This window comes from Pagrus pagrus (genome assembly GCF_965226575.1).
Source record: "Pagrus pagrus genome assembly, chromosome: 8".
Lineage (NCBI taxonomy): Eukaryota > Metazoa > Chordata > Actinopteri > Spariformes > Sparidae > Pagrus > Pagrus pagrus.
This window is the reverse complement of record NC_140192.1, coordinates 10,090,662-10,107,876: the sequence shown is the minus strand read 5'-3', so window position 1 is coordinate 10,107,876 and position 17,215 is coordinate 10,090,662. Positions and strand designations below refer to the sequence as shown.

At 38.3% G+C, this 17,215-nt stretch overlaps 1 protein-coding gene across 1 annotated transcript in view; it reads left to right on the top strand.

Moving 5' to 3' along the window:
• Window positions 1–1,080: 1,080 nt before the first annotated feature.
• The window catches only part of commd10 (COMM domain containing 10), a 62,983-nt gene continuing 46,848 nt past the window's right edge, over window positions 1,081–17,215 (top strand). The window contains exons 1-5 of the mRNA XM_084360228.1: window positions 1,081–1,215; window positions 3,021–3,111; window positions 4,176–4,286; window positions 5,410–5,565; window positions 8,685–8,795. Coding sequence (XP_084216354.1) covers window positions 1,187–1,215; window positions 3,021–3,111; window positions 4,176–4,286; window positions 5,410–5,565; window positions 8,685–8,795 — 498 coding nt within the window. The 5' untranslated portion in view covers window positions 1,081–1,186. The remainder of the gene's footprint in view (window positions 1,216–3,020; window positions 3,112–4,175; window positions 4,287–5,409; window positions 5,566–8,684; window positions 8,796–17,215) is intronic.

Here is a 17,215-nt window from a genome sequence, read left to right as displayed (position 1 = left end):
GTGCTTATAACACAAGTATGATAAGATCATGTGAATAGTCCTGTGCAGATGTTATCCCTTGTGGATCTCTTGTTTATCAGTTCATGGCTGCCTTTTCACAATTAAGCGTAATTGGGGTTTTTTTGTGCACTTTTTTTTTTACAGTTGTGGTTACAGACTCTCACTGCCTCCGTAGCCTCGAATTTTGCGTAGTATTTGTGAGATTTATAATTGCGAGATACAAACAAACAGTAAGGAAAGTTAAAAGATTTTTTGTCATAATTTTTATTGATATCGCAATAATACGTTATCATGAATTTGTTTGGACATGAAAATCATCTGATATCACGGCAGCCTGCTTTACATGTTACATTAACCCAAGTCTAATGATTATTATTTTGCACATTTTATGTATTCTTTATCCTGTGATTAATGGCACAATACTTTGTCCATATTTTAAACATGGGATCCTCTTTGTTTTCAAATGCTACTACTATTTTCACAGAAATAAATAAAATAATTCATTATTCATATCTTTTTATTGTAAATTTCTACTTTATATTCATGACTCTTGCCTTGCAGTACTTATTTTGCATAAAATACAATGGCAAATGCTTTTATTTATTTATTTATTTATTTTATTTATTGACAATATATAAATAGTCTATATAATATATATCATTATTTTATTATATTATTTATACTACTACCTACTTCTGAATCTTATACCATTATAAAAGCATTGGTTATATAGTATAAACTTTATAAAGGGTTCCCTGTCAGAGTGTGGGTGTAAGCAGCAGTAGACTAATGCTTTTGCCTGCGCGTTTGTCGCCCGCTCTGTTTGTCCATTCCGTGTTCCGTACTTACTCTTGTAGTAGAAGCGTTGTTTGTGCGCAGCTTTTACGCAAACACTCCAACGGATTCAGCTGTATGGTCACAGTTACTGTGAAATTGATTGACGTTTTACTCTTGACACTGTTGTCTTAGAGTATTAAGTGACACTTAATTCACTTAAGTAATTATCTGTAATTCGTTCTTCACTGCGCATGCTCGCCGCAGCTTTGACGGTCACAAGAACCGCTGTCTGTCTCGTGACACCAGGAAGGAGGAATGACAACAGTGAGAGGATGCTGCTGCTGCTGCTGCTGCTTTAACACTTTGACACAACTCTTCATTTTTCATTCATAGAAAACAACAGACAACAATGACTTCAATTATCAAAGAAACACAAAGGTGGGCGGCTTCTTTCTTTAATTCCGACACAAAGAGTATTTCCAGTAACTAACGTCAAGCTAAGTTACCTGTAGCCTAACGCAGCTTTATGAACGTTGTCGATATTTTGATGTGGTGCATACATGAACATTAGCAAACACCAAGAACTAGCTTGAGAGTGATTTATGTTTCTGCTGCCATCGTTAAGCTGCGTCATTATCACCCTTTATTCCTCTTTTTGGGGGGGAAATGTGCCCTCTGTAGCTTCCTTCTTCCACTTTCTTCTAACAAACCTGTACTGTCATTGTTGTGGAGTGAAGTAGCTACATGCTTTAGTGAGATATTGACAGTCCACTATTGTCTTCTGGTAAGATTCAGTACAATAACAATACTGCACTACATTTGAGAAGAAAATGGGTAACACTGTATAATAACCATCATTGAGAAATGGCAAATTTATACTTAATTAAACAGGAGTTAATCGTTTTTTTAGTCTTACCTGCAGTATCTGGTCTTTATAAATACCAAAGACCATTTATTAGATGCTCTCTGTTAGGGATATTATAGGCTAATTGATCAAACCTGCAAAAATATGACAATAAATTGAATTAGTATTATAATTATTGATATCCAGTGATGTAAATTAAATAAAAAAGTGAATAATTTTGTTGAAGCTTATTTATTTAATCATTTCTACATTAAAAATATCCCTCCTGGTCACTTTTAAACTGTGAAATACTGATAGCCAGACTATTTATTTTCTGTCAACTCAAGGTACACTGCATCAAAACAGTGGCTGAGTCCAAGTCACAATGACTCACATCTCTCAGTAGTAATTTTTTGCAGTGCTACTGTAGGTTTACTGTGACCTTTTTTTAACTGGTGGAAAAAAATATTACAAGAGAGTTAAGAATCAATAGTCAAGAAGGTAAATCACTGTCCAAAAAAGGAAGATAGAGTATATACATGCATACTCAGATAGTCTTAACTGTAAAACCAGTGAGCTATTATGTAATAGGGAGGTTGCAATATACTGGTATTGACAATAACCTTGATATTTAAAAATTAGATATTGATATTATGTCAATTATGATAATTTTGTGTAAATAATCCAGCACCTCTTAAATTATTTCAGTTTCTTTCTGTTCTTGCTTTGTCATCACCTAATTTGTAATTTATTTGGCAAAAAAGAGACAAAACACACAATAAACAGTTAAAGTTAAAGATCAATTTGACTGATAGCATCAGTATTTGTTTTACATTTTCTATAGATATCACGATAATATCGTCTCCATGAATTCTTTAAGCCAAGATAATTGCGTAGTGAAAATCTGATATGACAAGAAAACATAACTGTCATACAAGATGCACAAACTCGGCCTAAAAACCACCATTCTTCAGAACTGGTCATTATAAATAAGCAGCACTTAGGTTTTTGTAAAATTTTACTTAAGTAAAATCTGGAAAGTTCTCTTTTGATGGATATTATGAGGTTTGGTTACTTTGGCTGTGTGTGTGTGATAGTATGTCCACACACAAACTCATTTCAGGCTGCCATTCAGTCTTCACACAGATGGTCTTATTTATTCTGTGGAAACCTACTGTCTGCTGATGCTTTATGTTGTCACTGGGATATGTTTGTATGTGTCTTTGTTGTCATGTATACATTGCAGTTACCTTTGAAATTCACTGACAGCTAGAGTGAAATGCCTTTCATCTACGACATGACACTTGGACCGTAAAGTCTTATTCTGTTTGTTAACTGAAAGATCTGAGTACTTTCCACACCGCTGCCATCACCGTTCATGACTCTTCTCTCCAAACAGCATAAAAGAAGCGGTGACTTTCATCAACGCAATTGATGCGAACAAATTCTCCAGGCTGATCTCCCGCATCATTCAGAAGCTTCATTTGAAGGTACAGAGACTGCACAGTGCTACCTGTGACAAACACAAGAGGCTTTTGAGGCTTTTGCAGAAAAGCTGTAGTGCCAGAAAGAGCAGTGCATAACGACTTATCGGAGCATCAGTCAGACTTGCTCTAATGAATGTGCACTCATGCCTGGCCCTGTTGACCATTCGGGTTTTTCATTAGACTTAGCTGGTTGTCAAAAGGTGTCAGCCATTCATTCCGAGAACAATTAGTCTGTTTGATTAGATTTTTTTGACTTGCTAAATGAAATTAATTTTGTTTAATCATAATATGTATGTAGTTATACTCCGGGAAAAATGCATAGATTATGATGAAAAAAACAGATTTATAATTTTTGATTCAATTAAAGGGGACTGTGGGGCCTATGCGGAGGTATGCTCTCTACTCAGTGCCATTCTAGTTGATGTTAATTGTTTAACCTTTGCTTTTGCTGATCTGACAAGCCAAATTGTCTGCTGTGAATAACCTGTGACATTGGGTCAATTATTTAGATTTACTGTAATTTATGAGATGAAAAGATGACAATTGCCTGATGTAAGTTAGTCGAGCCTTACGTTTTATCCCAATATATAATATCTGTAAGAGATTTCTTACTTCACTGCAAAGGCCCATTGTATTCCTTTCTCTACTGTGTCATTTAACAATGAGAATAGAGACTCAAACTCAGCATTTTTCATGATGTAACTTGATGCTGTAACTTAATATTGGGTAATTTTACTTGAATATTGACCATAATGAGAAATTGATTATCCAAAAACTACTCGGTCAAGATTAGATAATCATATGCTGCTTGTAAGTACACAAGCGCCTACCAGTGTAAACACCCCTTGACACACTGATTAAATTTAATTTGAATGGTTCCTCTCATAACATGGCTCTTGAAACCCACATGGTCCATTCTAAAACCGTTTCCTAGTTTCATTTTTAAAAAGCTGTTGATCCTAAATCAGAAAGAAGCTTTCATTTATTCTTCAGCTCCTGAAAACAGTGGTTGTGCGATGACCTTTTCACACTGACACAGTAAATTATGTTGTTTTTTATTTTCACAGGGAGAGCGGACATTCAGTGAAGAAGAGGAGGAAAAGCTTCAGGCCGCTCTCTCCTTGGATAAACAGGCTCTTAATCTAGTCCTGGAAACTGCTGCCTTTATACTAGAGCAGGTGAGGGGAGGTCTTCAGGCATTAATATAAGGGTTTTACCTGATTTTTGTTTATAACATGATTGAAATACAGATTTTTCTAGGTTACCGTTTCTTTTATAAAACACATTTATTCTTCAAGAAATTCAATAATTTTAAGTGATTGACATTAGGTTTTAGATGTGATGAAGAAGGTCATGTAAGAAAAAGGCTCTGCCTGAAGGTTTCCATTGATTTAGATGTGGAAATGAAGAAATATGATAAGCCCAACCCATTAGATATATTACAAAATAGTCTTGCTTGACACTAAGTGGTGTAGATAACCATGGAAAGTTATTCCTCAAGCACATGGGCAACAGACCAATGCATATCAACTCTAGGTCTTCGTCACCTGGAGAACAAGAAGACCTAGAGCTGATACACCTAGAGTCGATGGTTAGAAACCTAGAGTTGACATGTGTCGGTCTGTTTATATGCATGACAATTTCTTTCCCCCATGGTTGGCAGCACCACTTAGTGTCAGGATTTTTTTTTACTCTTACCTGCTCCCCCAATGAGCACCTGTCGGATCAGCTATCGGAGCCATGCAGTGCATCCGTCTTCCATATGTTATTTCAGTGCAGAGAGAGACTTTTCCATTCAGTTTACATTTTACTTTCTTGGGTTGCAAAACACCAAAACAAAAACAAAAAGAACCTGCACTAATTGACCGTACAGGATCACTATTATTATCTCTAGGAGCTGTGCGGATGCTCCCAAGACAATTTATGATGACATAGGACACAGTTACAAATGCACTGTATGCATCGCTTTGCCTGCCATAACCATGAAGAGAGACATTACTACGGATAGAAAACCTCTTGTTGTGTACTTTGTGCAAGGGTGAATACTTTGAATAACTCAATATGTCATCAAATCTTAAAGAAAGATAGAAATTGTATCTGTACAGTAGTTGGATTTATAGCTTTAGTGTGAATCACATCATGAGCCTATTTCTCCAGCTGGGGTCACTGTTGCATTGTGAAATGTTGCATTGACACAATTCCGAGTTGAGCGTTGGCAGTAAATAGGAACAAGACTGTAAGAATGATCTGTTACACCTGTAAACATGGTTAATGGAAGCATTTGTCTCCTCTCCCCTGCAGGCAGTGTATCATAATATGAAGCCAGCCTTTCTGCAGCAACAGCTGGAGACAGTTCATCTAAACCCAGAGAAGGCCGAGATGTTCTCTCAGGCCTGGGCCTCAGCTGGACCTGAGCTGGTGGAGAAACTGAAGCACAATGTCTTTGCCCCAAAGAAGGTAAGGCTGATACATAAGTTTATCTTTTGGCACCAACTCTGAGTTTTTTTTCTACACCTGCCATGACTCCGCTTTAACCAGAACCCGACAGTGTCTCGAAAGTACAAGATGAATCCACTCACAGACTCTAATGTAATTGTGGCCTTCATTACAAAGAGTTTTTCACAGCTCGCACAATTTGTCACCTTAATTTTAAAACTTGTTCCTCTCTAAAACTTCATTAAGCAGTGACACCTCAAACAGTGTTCCTTTCATAGTCAGGGGAATTAATATCCAACACTCAGTAAATAAGCAGCATGTACGCATCGGTCACATTATGCTGGAGTTGTTGCTGCTGTTGTACATCAACACATCTCACCTGTCAGGGTCTCGCAAGTCATCTTCCTCTCCCTCATGAATTTGTTGCTGCCGGCAGAAGGTGGTGACAGCCATTGATTGTCAAGACGACCTCTGCTACTGCTTTGACTTTGGGCTATAGTCAAGTCACTGAAGAGATCGTAAATAACTGGCATGTATACAGTGTATGTTTACATTTACATATACAATATATGTATACATATACTAAGACTTTGCTATTTTACAGGTTTTTTGCCATGCAAGACACCAGCAAACACACTAATTACCACCTTCTTGTTTCTTCGACATATTATGCGAGCATGATGTGTCACGAAAATCTGGGATGTTGTCACCCATTTTCCCACCAGCCAGCAACACTATCAATTAAAGGCATACAGGTTGTGATCACACTAAAGGTGAACTATGAAGAGCAGTGAGTCTCTATAACGGTGATACAAGCATGTATTTAATGATCTAAAGAAAAGGAGATTCATGAATGTGTTTCACAATTTGTGATTTTATTGTGTCCACAGATGCATTCAGCCTGCGTACAAATACCAACGTATTTAAACAAATGCAAAACAATTTAAAAAATCGAGTGAGTTTTGAGACTCTTTTTACAACCTCCGATCTACAAATTCATGTTGGGTTTAAGTGTTTGGTGGAAGACTTAAACTTCCAGCTTTGATGCACTTTGATGTTTCACCAGTATTGACAGTAATTTTTCACCAAGTTGATTATTGTTGAAGTGTGCTGCTTTTTGAATTTCCTTACTCAACTGGACTCTAAGTTAGTTCTTATGTAGGTCACTGCCAGTTTTCTGATTGGCCAGCCTGGTAGTTGTTTTAATTAATGCAGCCATTTACCGCTGAGATTTACGTCCTTGAGTCCATGATGTTGCAAAGTAATGTTTCTACAGTAGCCCAAAATGGACTAACTAAACACTGACTGTCTTCGCGCACAGATAATCATGGTCCATACTCAGCATGGACATAACAGCAGGGCTGGGGTGTAAATATTGTAGCTCAGAGCTAATTTTTCTATACGGGGACCGTATTGTGCAACAGCCTTCCACTTAGCATCAAACTATTTGAATCCAGAGGGGTTTTTAGAGGTCAGGTCTCAGCTCACATAAGGTTTTAATGATGCAATGATTGTGACTAAAAAAAGGGACGTGCTGGGTCAGGGATTGCAGTTTGTGGATCTTTGTTGTTTATTTTAAAGGAATCTATAAATGATATGTGTTGTTGTCTGTCCTGTTTCATGACCATGTTAGAAACAAGTCTTCTCACCTTTATTTGTTATCCCTTGGATTCATTTTCATCTACATCCATAAATGTAATCAATAAATCAATCACTGACTCTTGTGAAGGCCTTTTGCGTTAGACATGTTTTTAGCGTCCACTGTAGTTTCTCTATGTGCTTGATGAGGCGAGGGATGTTTAGCTGGTTGCAATCTGGAACAACTGCTAGCCGCATGAAATCCTATGCACCTGACCTTTAAAATGAGGGAACATCTGCTGATTGCTGTAAGTGCCAAACAACACACCTACCAAAAAATATTAACATTTACTGAAGCAGGAAATACATAATTAAATTAGATGGGTAATACATTAATAAGATTCTGTACAATTTGCTTTATGACTCGTCATTACTTTATGTATTTCCATAATACCAAAATACAGTTTATTTATTTGTGTTAATGATTCATTTGCATATACTGAAAGTAAAATAAGTAACACATCATAGAGTTGGGATGTTTATTCTTGCCGGTGTGGATGTTGTTCCAGTTGTGAATAATGAGGCCCAGCCCTTCCCGCCTCACACCTGTCCTCAGATACTGCAGACGCATCCAGACCCAATAAGTCACACATGGTTTATTATTATGGCCTCTCGCTGCATCATAAAACACTTAACTGCCCTGCCTTGACTCCGTGCTGCTAATCTATCACCCTGCTACAGCTGACTAAGACTGAGAGTAATAGTCTGACCACCTGCAGCTCAGAGGCAAGTTAACTCAAACTTTGAAGCGATTAAGCAAAGTTCTCCAGTAGTAAATATTGTCATGTCTATCGCAATGATCATATTTATTGTGACAATACAGTGACTTCTACTAATCATGTTGACTATAGGTCTGCAAACAAGCCATTTATTACTTGTGCAGCTGCAATTTTCAGCTAAAGAATCTAGTTATTCTCATTAGACTGGGTTTGTAATCTCTTTTTTCATAAAAATAGTGGCACAACAGTGAGAAAGTTATAACTGACTATAAATAAACCAAGAGAAGGTCAAGAAAATCTAGAACAAATTAATTAGTTGATGAATCAGTTACTCAACTGAAAGAAAAATTGAGTTCTGCAACTATTACGATATTTAGTTTGATTGGCAGTGTTTCTTTTTTCCTTTCTCATTTATAATAATTATATTTCGATAAAGTTGATAATAAAGCACATGTCAACTCAATGACTACAAAGTGCTTTTTAAACATGAAACAATTAAAAAATTATCAAAATAATCCAGTGAAAAATCTAGGTCAAGCACTGAGAGTATAATGAGGATAAAGGATGAATAAAATATCAGTATACGCATAAATACACACAAAACTAGATATTCCTTAAGAAATTCTGCCTCCACTTGTATTTTGTGGGAAAAGTGCCATCTTAGAGTTTTTTCATGGAGTCTTTGAAAATGTGTCTGGGGCATTAATTAAATGAAAGTGAGAGACTTTATTGAAATAGCGTTTAATATTAAAGAAAGCCCGACTCGGTTTGTGTGTGTTTCAGCTGGAGTATGTCGGCTGGCAGCTAAACCTGCAGATGGCCCAGTCCAGCCAAGCCAGACTGAAGTCTCCCAGTGCTGTCCTCCAACTGGGGCTCCGCAGGGAAGAATCTGAGGTGTGAACAGACACACACACACACACACACACACACACACACACACACACACACACACACACACACACACACACACACACACACACACACAGTGTGCATGATTGTCATTATTTGTCTTGGTCTGCTTCTCTTACCATTCAATCAACAGTTATTACCGACTGTAATCAGAGAACTGTTTTGTGTTCATGCCAAATGAGAAGCAGCTCCAATCTGTCCCTCTTTCTTGGCTAATAGATGGTAATCCCACTGGTGTCTGTCTTGACCCAGAGGTAGAGGTACATCTGGCTCCAGAGTAACTGTAGTGTAAAAGACCAGAGATCAGGGAGCTTGTTATCTGAAACCTCCAGGGTCTCTTTCTCCTCTTGAGAGACCGACTCTGTGGCTAGAATTGGAACTAGCATTGAACTGTGTCAATTTAAGCACAGTATCCAGGCTTGTTTACGATATGTTTTTGATTGAGTCTGGATGTCTGCCTTATTCAGGTCATTAGCATTTAGTTATGGTTTCCCTATAAATATAAGTAACATAAAGGATTTTGGTGCAACTTCCTAATGAGGCCGAGCCATGAATATTTGTATCTTTAAAGAAAAGAACTCCAAGAAACATAATACAAATATGGTCTTTACTTCCACTGTAGCGTCTCTGTGCTCCCATTCATCTGTATTCAGAGTTTGTTTGGATCCCAATTAGCTAATGCTATGTAGTTACTCTAATAGCCGAGACCTCATGAGCCTCCCCTCGCTCATTTCTTTCTTTTCCACTGGGATAAGGATTGCTCTGTTGTTGTGGCAAAAAAAGGAGTGAGAACTCAAAAGACACATTTTTTTCACATTAAATGGTTTTTCAACCTTTGAAGTATGTGATTTGAATGAAATAGTCCATTGAGACTTGATTCTTCTAACAACCTCAAATGTGAGCACATACTAGTGAGATAAGATTAATCAAGTGCTGTTGATTTTCGACAAATATTTGAAAGATTGTAAATGCTATAATACACAGGACTGCAGTTTGTTGGCATGGATACTGAAAATTCCAGTTATGACCTTCAGGCACTGGTTTTGTTTAAAGCAGTTTTTGTCTCAGAATGGTGGGACTGATTATCCCTCAAGCCTGGATAGTGTTGTTCCAGCTGACTAGTCAAGTGTCTTTCTTGCACGCTGCTTTGTATTCAGTCCCTGGAGAATGCCGGCTCAGCCTAAATGTGGAATTAGGCATGACATATTCAAATTGCTGCCTTCTTAAATGTAGGCCTATAGGCGTAAGCCAGAAAAAAAATGAACATTTTTCTTTATCTTTGTGAGTGCCAAAGCAGTAGGATATATATAATGTTTTTTTGTTTTAGACTATTTTCTGCCGTGTTTTTCCCTAGGCTTGCAAAAGAGGCATTAATTTATTTAAATCCACTTACACAATTCCCCTTGTGGGAGGAGGTAGCTGGGGGGGGGGGGGGGGGGGGGGCTAAAACAAGGCTGGTTAAAAGTGTAGAGGGATCAACTTCACTTAAGATACTGAGGTGCACATCCTCTGGTGGGCTGCAGGGGGCACTGTTGTCTCACAGGTTGGAAAGCGTCCCCTCAGGGGCAGCAAAGTATCTGAGAGATGGATAGGATACCTCGTTTAACTTTGTATTAAAGCAGTTTTGTGTGGGCACAGTTCTTTTTTAAATTTCCATCGGTGTTTCCTGACAGGAAGTTTGTTTTCTTCCAAACTCTCTGACAAATTTCGCAGCACAACTTCTGCAATGTCAAAACATTGCGATGACTGAGAACTAAATTAGTTGCGAGTAGAAGTGAAATTCAGCTTCAAGTGTCATACTAATAGCACAGACTTATAACAGCGTCAGTGAGAGGGGAAGGCAAAACTGCAAATAAGAGAAATTACAGGATTTAAGGTGACAGAGGTCAGGGGACGGGAGGGAGGGGAGGTGGAGAGGAGGTGAAAAACAAATAAAAAAAGACATAAGGGAGTAAAATAATGAAGATGAAGGAGGATAAACGAAAGAAAATGAAAGAGAAGGAGAGGAAGGCGAGGGTGACCGCCTGTATATTATTGATTGCTTGGAACCCAAGTGGAGAGTTACAGACTCTCCCATCTGACCAGCCTCCTGCTTCATTAGCACTCTCCCTGAGGAGGAGGAGGAGGAGGAGGACTGGCAGGGAGCGTCTTCACCAAACAATATGTGACATACAGTATATCTACAGTATGGTGGGGGAGATTGTAGACGACATATTTGGAGCAGTGAGTGGACTGCTTTTTAGGATATTTAGATTTTTTATTCCTGCTTTCATTAAAATATTTACTGAAAGATCTATTTCATAAGATGTCCTCCTCTGCCTCCTCAAAATGTGCTGTATAACATAAAATGAGATTATACATCACTGGTTGTGCCTCGATGCAGCAGTCAGTGTGGCACCCCACCCAGAGGAGCTGCTATTTCCCTAAAATGAATTTGTATCGGATTCAGGGGAAAGTTGCCATTTCCTTTATGAAAAGTGTACTGAGGAAGCACTGCAGTTCATCTGAGCACAGGCACATGTCCTCACACTCACCCCCGGATCCATTTCAAGACTGAGTTTATCCTCATAAGGATGCAAGGTTCCCACAGTTCCTTGAAATCCTTGAAAGTTTGAGCAAAAACCCACGCTTCAAAAGTTATTGAAAATAGACAGGAATATTAATGAACCATTGAAAGTGCTTGAGTTTATATATTTTGTATGAGAATAGAAATTAAAGTTTTTTGATATTGATTTTTGATATTTTTTTACTTAACATTTACAAATAGGCTACACTCTGTGATGGTCACATGCAGCATGAGAGACTCAAGTTGACTGATGCAGGTAACAGCAAGAAAACGAAAAAGCTAACATTAAGTGAACCTTCAACTCTGCCTGGAAAATGTAAATTTCAGGACTAGTGGCTTGCTAATTTTTTTTTTCAAAGACTGGCTTGTTAACAATCCACATAACATTTCGCACATCTATTTCATAAGACAGGTGCATAGGAGAAGGACGAGTAGACTGTCCAGCTTGCAAAAATACATTATTTGTTGTATTACAATTGTATTTGTAATGTTTTGGGACTAGACCTTCAGGCCTGATGAAGTTAGACAGTGTGCAGGAGTTTGCTTGCGACTTCCACCTTCTGACCTCCAAGCGTTTCAGGTGCATGACGCCAAAAGTTAACAACCGTAACAAAAGGAAAAGTCTCTTTGGCAAGTGTATAGACAGTTAAAGCCTCTACAGTGCAGCTTCCTTACATACATGCATGAAAAAGAAGAAGAAAACGATGAATGAAGTAACAAATGCTGTTACACATTGTATTTTACTGCACTTTTATATTTGAAAACGGATCTAAATATTTCATTCAGCAGCCTAACACAAATTATTTTGTCTACATAATACATCCTACCACCTTCACATGGGTGCTGCCATTGTTGTGTGACGTCAGACAACTGCTTCCTCGTGGATTTGCCTCGAGCTTACAAGTAGGCATCCGACTGTGAGTGGCGTTCCATTGTACTTTTTCAAGTAGGAGTTCGGAAATTTTCAAGTCCCAAGTTGCCTGGAATGCAGCATAAGTCTCTGTCTCTATCCCTCTACTCACACAGTGTATTGTTTTGCGGTGCTGAGTTAGAGAAGACAAGAGACCGCATAGTCTGTCTTCACTGTAACACAGCAGCACAGCTGAGAATTGTTCACACAGTCAAGTTAACTCTCTGTTTTTATTCGTTGCCTGTGAGTTTCTCTAAAGTCTGCTAGTTTACATTCTAAAAATGATCAGTGTTGTAGCAGTCATTAACTAACTAACCATGTTGGGTCCTTGAATTTGATGGAACTGGGCCTGGAAAAGTCCTTGAAGAGTCCCTGAAGTTGATGTTCAAGAACGTGTGGGAAACCCAAAGAAGCATCATTCAGTGTAGGTGTGAGATGAGACTTGTGGCACAGCTTGTTTGTTATTCCGAAGGAGGAGCGTCTGAGACCAAAAAAGACTTAAGTGTTCTGCTCTCTATAGCTAAAAAAAAGTTAGAAAAGAAACAGGATCCGAGCAGGGGGTTGAAGCAAGAAGACAAGGACGCAGGGGAAGGTGATAAGAAGGACGAAACGTAGCTGGAAGAAGACGAGAAAAAAAAGGAGAATGACAACTGAGAGATGACAGTGGGAGAGGATGAAGATGAAGAGAAGGATAGGGGAGGTGACAGCAAAGATTAAACATGTAGAGCAGAGTGGGGGCTTCCTCTAAAACACCTTTGCGATTCATTTTTTGTGGTAAGAATAATAGTGGGCATCAGTTGCAGTTATTAATGGTGCCCACAGATTCCCATTCATCAACATGCAAAAAAAGCACCAGGAACTGCTTTTATCTCAGAAGCACTGCAGGTAACCAGGTTTAATTCTCTTCCGAACATGCCGACCTTGAAATAGTACACAATCCTTACCATTGTAATTGTGAGGTTTTGTCTGTAGAGGTTTATGTGGGATAAATCTGTGCCTGGAGAGAAGCAAGGGAAAACACCAATACAGGTGGCTTTCTGGACCTGCTGGAGTGTCGAGCACAGACATCTGCTCTACACTCAATCTGAAGTTGCTGTGTAATTTAATACTTGTTGCTTAAGGTCTCTGGCTGAGGTACAGACCACTGCAGAATATGACGCACAAGAATGATTCAAGAGATAAAAACTGAGAGAAAATTATTGGTTGTGTAATTTTAGATGTTCGCTCCTGTGGTGAAATTGCCAAGAAACACAATAAGTGGGTGGTTGAAAAAAGTGAGTGGGTGTCAGATTAAGTCTTTGCAACTCACATGTACTTAAAATTGGGCTACACCATGTAAAAGCCTACATTTTGGGATGAGCAATATAGTAAACATGCATTTACTGATATTAAGACAATCACCATTGTCTGTGATCAGCTTTATTGAACATTAAAAACTTTGAACATAAAGACCAGAGCTGCAACTAACTTATGTGTATATTATATTATTGATTAACCCTCTGATTAATCATTAAGTCGTTAATCACAAGTTACGTCTTTAAATTGCTTCCTTTGTCCCACCAACACTCCAAAGACTCCTCATTTTCTATCATAAATGTCAAATATGCAGCAAATATTTGCATTTCAGAAGCAAATGTTTGACATTTCTCCTTGAAAAATGACCGGCCACAAATTGATATAGTTTCCAAACATTGTTTTGATTGACTAATGGATTAACTAACTAATCGTTGCAGCGCTAAGTAAAAGTCTGTTTCCAGCCATTTCAATGTGAATATTTGCTGTTTTTCTTCTGTAATAGTAAACTGAATTAAACTAAAAAAACCTTGAAATTCTGATGGGCATTTTGTTTTTTATGTTTTTGTTTTCACTTTTCATTGACCAAATAATGACTCGATGATTTGAGATAATTACTTATTTTGAATTTTGAAGCCTTAGATATTATATATTTTTCCCACCATATCCTCTCTGTCCACCTGTTTTATTTCAATTTTAGATGCTTTTCTTTATTCATTCCTCTTATCGTCTCTTTTCCCTTTCGATCAATTAAGGGACTAATTGTTGCAGCTCTATAGAAAACAAAGCTTTTGGAGAACAAAGGTTAAAAGCATTTTAAATAAAAAAATAATATTTGATTGTTGTCAGCTATTGCAGGACCATTAGTCGTATTTCAAAATATTTGGCCACAGAATCAGCAGCTTAGCGTTCATAATATATTCAGTTTCATCAGTAATTTGTGCAGTGGAAAGCTCCAGGTGTAGTATATATGACAGGCAGGGAGAGGATGAGGAGGCTTTTGATGAATGGATATCTTATTTTTAGCATTACTTAAAGCAGCTAGCACAATCTGTCTTTGTTGTTTTTAAAATGCTGCCTGGCGTTGACATATCATTGGGGGGAAAACGGATATGGTCGTGGGCACCGTCATGAACTACAGTTGACATCTTAAGAGCTACTTTGTTCCAGAAATATGCAAATGGAGTCATCAAGCTCAGTGGTTCCCAACCTTTTTGGCTTGGAAACAAAATGTAAAAGTCATAACCACTCATCAAACATCAAAGGTTACATATTTCTGTTTTACCTTTTCAGCCTCTAATTTTAGAGGCCTGACCAGGTAAAGCTGCAAAGTACATTAGAAGAGAAAAAGATGTTTTCCTCTAACCTGTGGATCATATTGAGACCATTCACAAGCTCAGTTTCTCTCTCCGTTCATCACATTTGTGTCCCTCTCCGACTATCATTTTAGCCCTCTTTCCCCCAGAGTATCCATCTCCTTTTTTATTCACAAACATGCAACTAGACACATGTCGCTTTGATGAGTCTGAAAGTTTAAATCCCTCGCTACTCATGGTGTCTCTCTCGCTGTGTCTCTGTCCTGTGGCATTAGAAAGAGCCGCCGCTCCACCGACCAAGGCTAGGGTGACATTTATAATACAGAACATCCACTTGCAAGGCAGACACCGCCGATTTCAATATTTATTGTGGACACGCCAGGCTGCAAAGGCAAAGGGCAAAAGCTAGTGAGCTAATGTAGCTTCCACATACCGACTCGGACTTCAAAGGGTATGTTTAGCTGAAAGCTTCAGACAGACTTGATGAGAACTGATAAAGTACAGCTCTTTGAGTTTCAAACCATGTACTAAAGCAGCTTTTAGACAAAACAGATTTTTCTTATGTTTCTCACTTGGCACTGAAGTTGTTGATAATGAATTTGAGAATGATTTTGATTTAAAAAATGGTAGAATTTGGCAAGCTAGAATGGCAACAGTTGCTGTTTCTAGCATCTCATGTGAGGATTCTCTGAATTTGTCTGTTTTTTAAGCAGTTTAAATTGAGTATGTTTGGAGACAAAACGAGCTATTTAAATCTTTCATTCTGAGTCAAGGTAAAGTAAAGGTCAGGGTTAGCGCCTCAGAGCTGGTAGAGATACTGTGTTTGGCTTTAGGGTAATCTCAAGATACTTTCAGCCAATGATTTCTGACTCAGAAGCTGGTGGACTGGACCTGTGGTCAATGTCTGGTTTCCCTTTTGCAAAGGGATGGGATGAGATTTTAATGATACCATTGCCCTTTCTCGATTCTGCTTATCAGTCGGATTCCCTTATTGACTCCTGACTAATTTGAACTTTGCGTGAACATTTTTTGTTTGCGCGGAGCAGATGGACAAATCAAGCTGGCTGTAGCAACAGTCTGTCATTATCTAAAACGGACAAAATTAGAGAATATTTGGACAACATTTATCATAATTTAGGTTTTCATCCTGGCCTGCATGGCTCTAATTATATTATAACATATTTCAGGTTAATTACCCTTGGTAATGGATGTGCTGCTGAGTTGGAAATCAGTGACACTCATACAGAGCAACAAATAAATGGCATTTTTGGAGTTTAAGGCCCATGTTGCGCAGACAGATGTTTAAGGATATTGCTGATGTATCCACCCTGACTTGAAATGATCATTTTACAGACATTACAACTAGCACTGTTGCCTTGTTGTCATCTTTCTTCGTGAAGCAACGATTTGGACTGCTTTTTCCACTCCGCTGTGACTCCTTGGAAATTGATACAAGGACTTGGAGAAATACCTTTCTGATGTATTGGACAATGTGGAACTGGTTCTTGATTCCTGTTTACTTTTGCAACATTTCATCTTTCTTTATTTTAAATGTCATATTGTGCCACCAAATCATCGTATGGAAACACAAAACCGTCCATTTCTTGTGGCCCCTGATCAACAAAAATAAGTTTACCTTCCCATCGCTGTATAAGACCAAAGTAGTTCAGTATGCTGTCAGTAAAATTGATAAATAGCTCCAGCTGTATCCCACATTTCTCATTGGAGGAGTTTCTGTTCGCATAGAAGCCCTGCTGTTAATTGTGCTCATTCATACATAAGTGCCTCCGAATTGTCAGAAAAATCACATTTCTGCCAGATCAGAGCGTAACATCGTCTTTGACGCTTTCACATTTGTGTTATTCTACTCCGACACATGCACTGCTTCTTTTCCAGTATGTTGAGCATATTGATCCCAAAAATAAATGCCATAACGCAACTCTTCCTTTCTTTTCCTCTAATTGTGACTTATTCATGAGCGACTCTTCCATTCATTGTTTGAAATTTTTGTGTCAAGTTGTCCCCAGCTAGCTCCGAATTATAAGCCAACGAAGTCTAGTTTGTGGAAAACCTGCTTGTTTTTGTTATCAAAGCATCAGACATGAAAGACCTTTCTTCTTGTGATTCTAATTTATTTTCTCTGTTCTGGCTTACAGTGCCAGCTGTAATCATGGAGGAACGGAGGCTCTTTGTTCAAATACGCACACACTTGAAAACACACAAGCACGTACACACTCACACGCACACATTGAGCCTTCCCAGTGAAGGCTGTGACTTTATTTATTAACATCGTGTGATGAGGAAAGCAATTAAACATCCC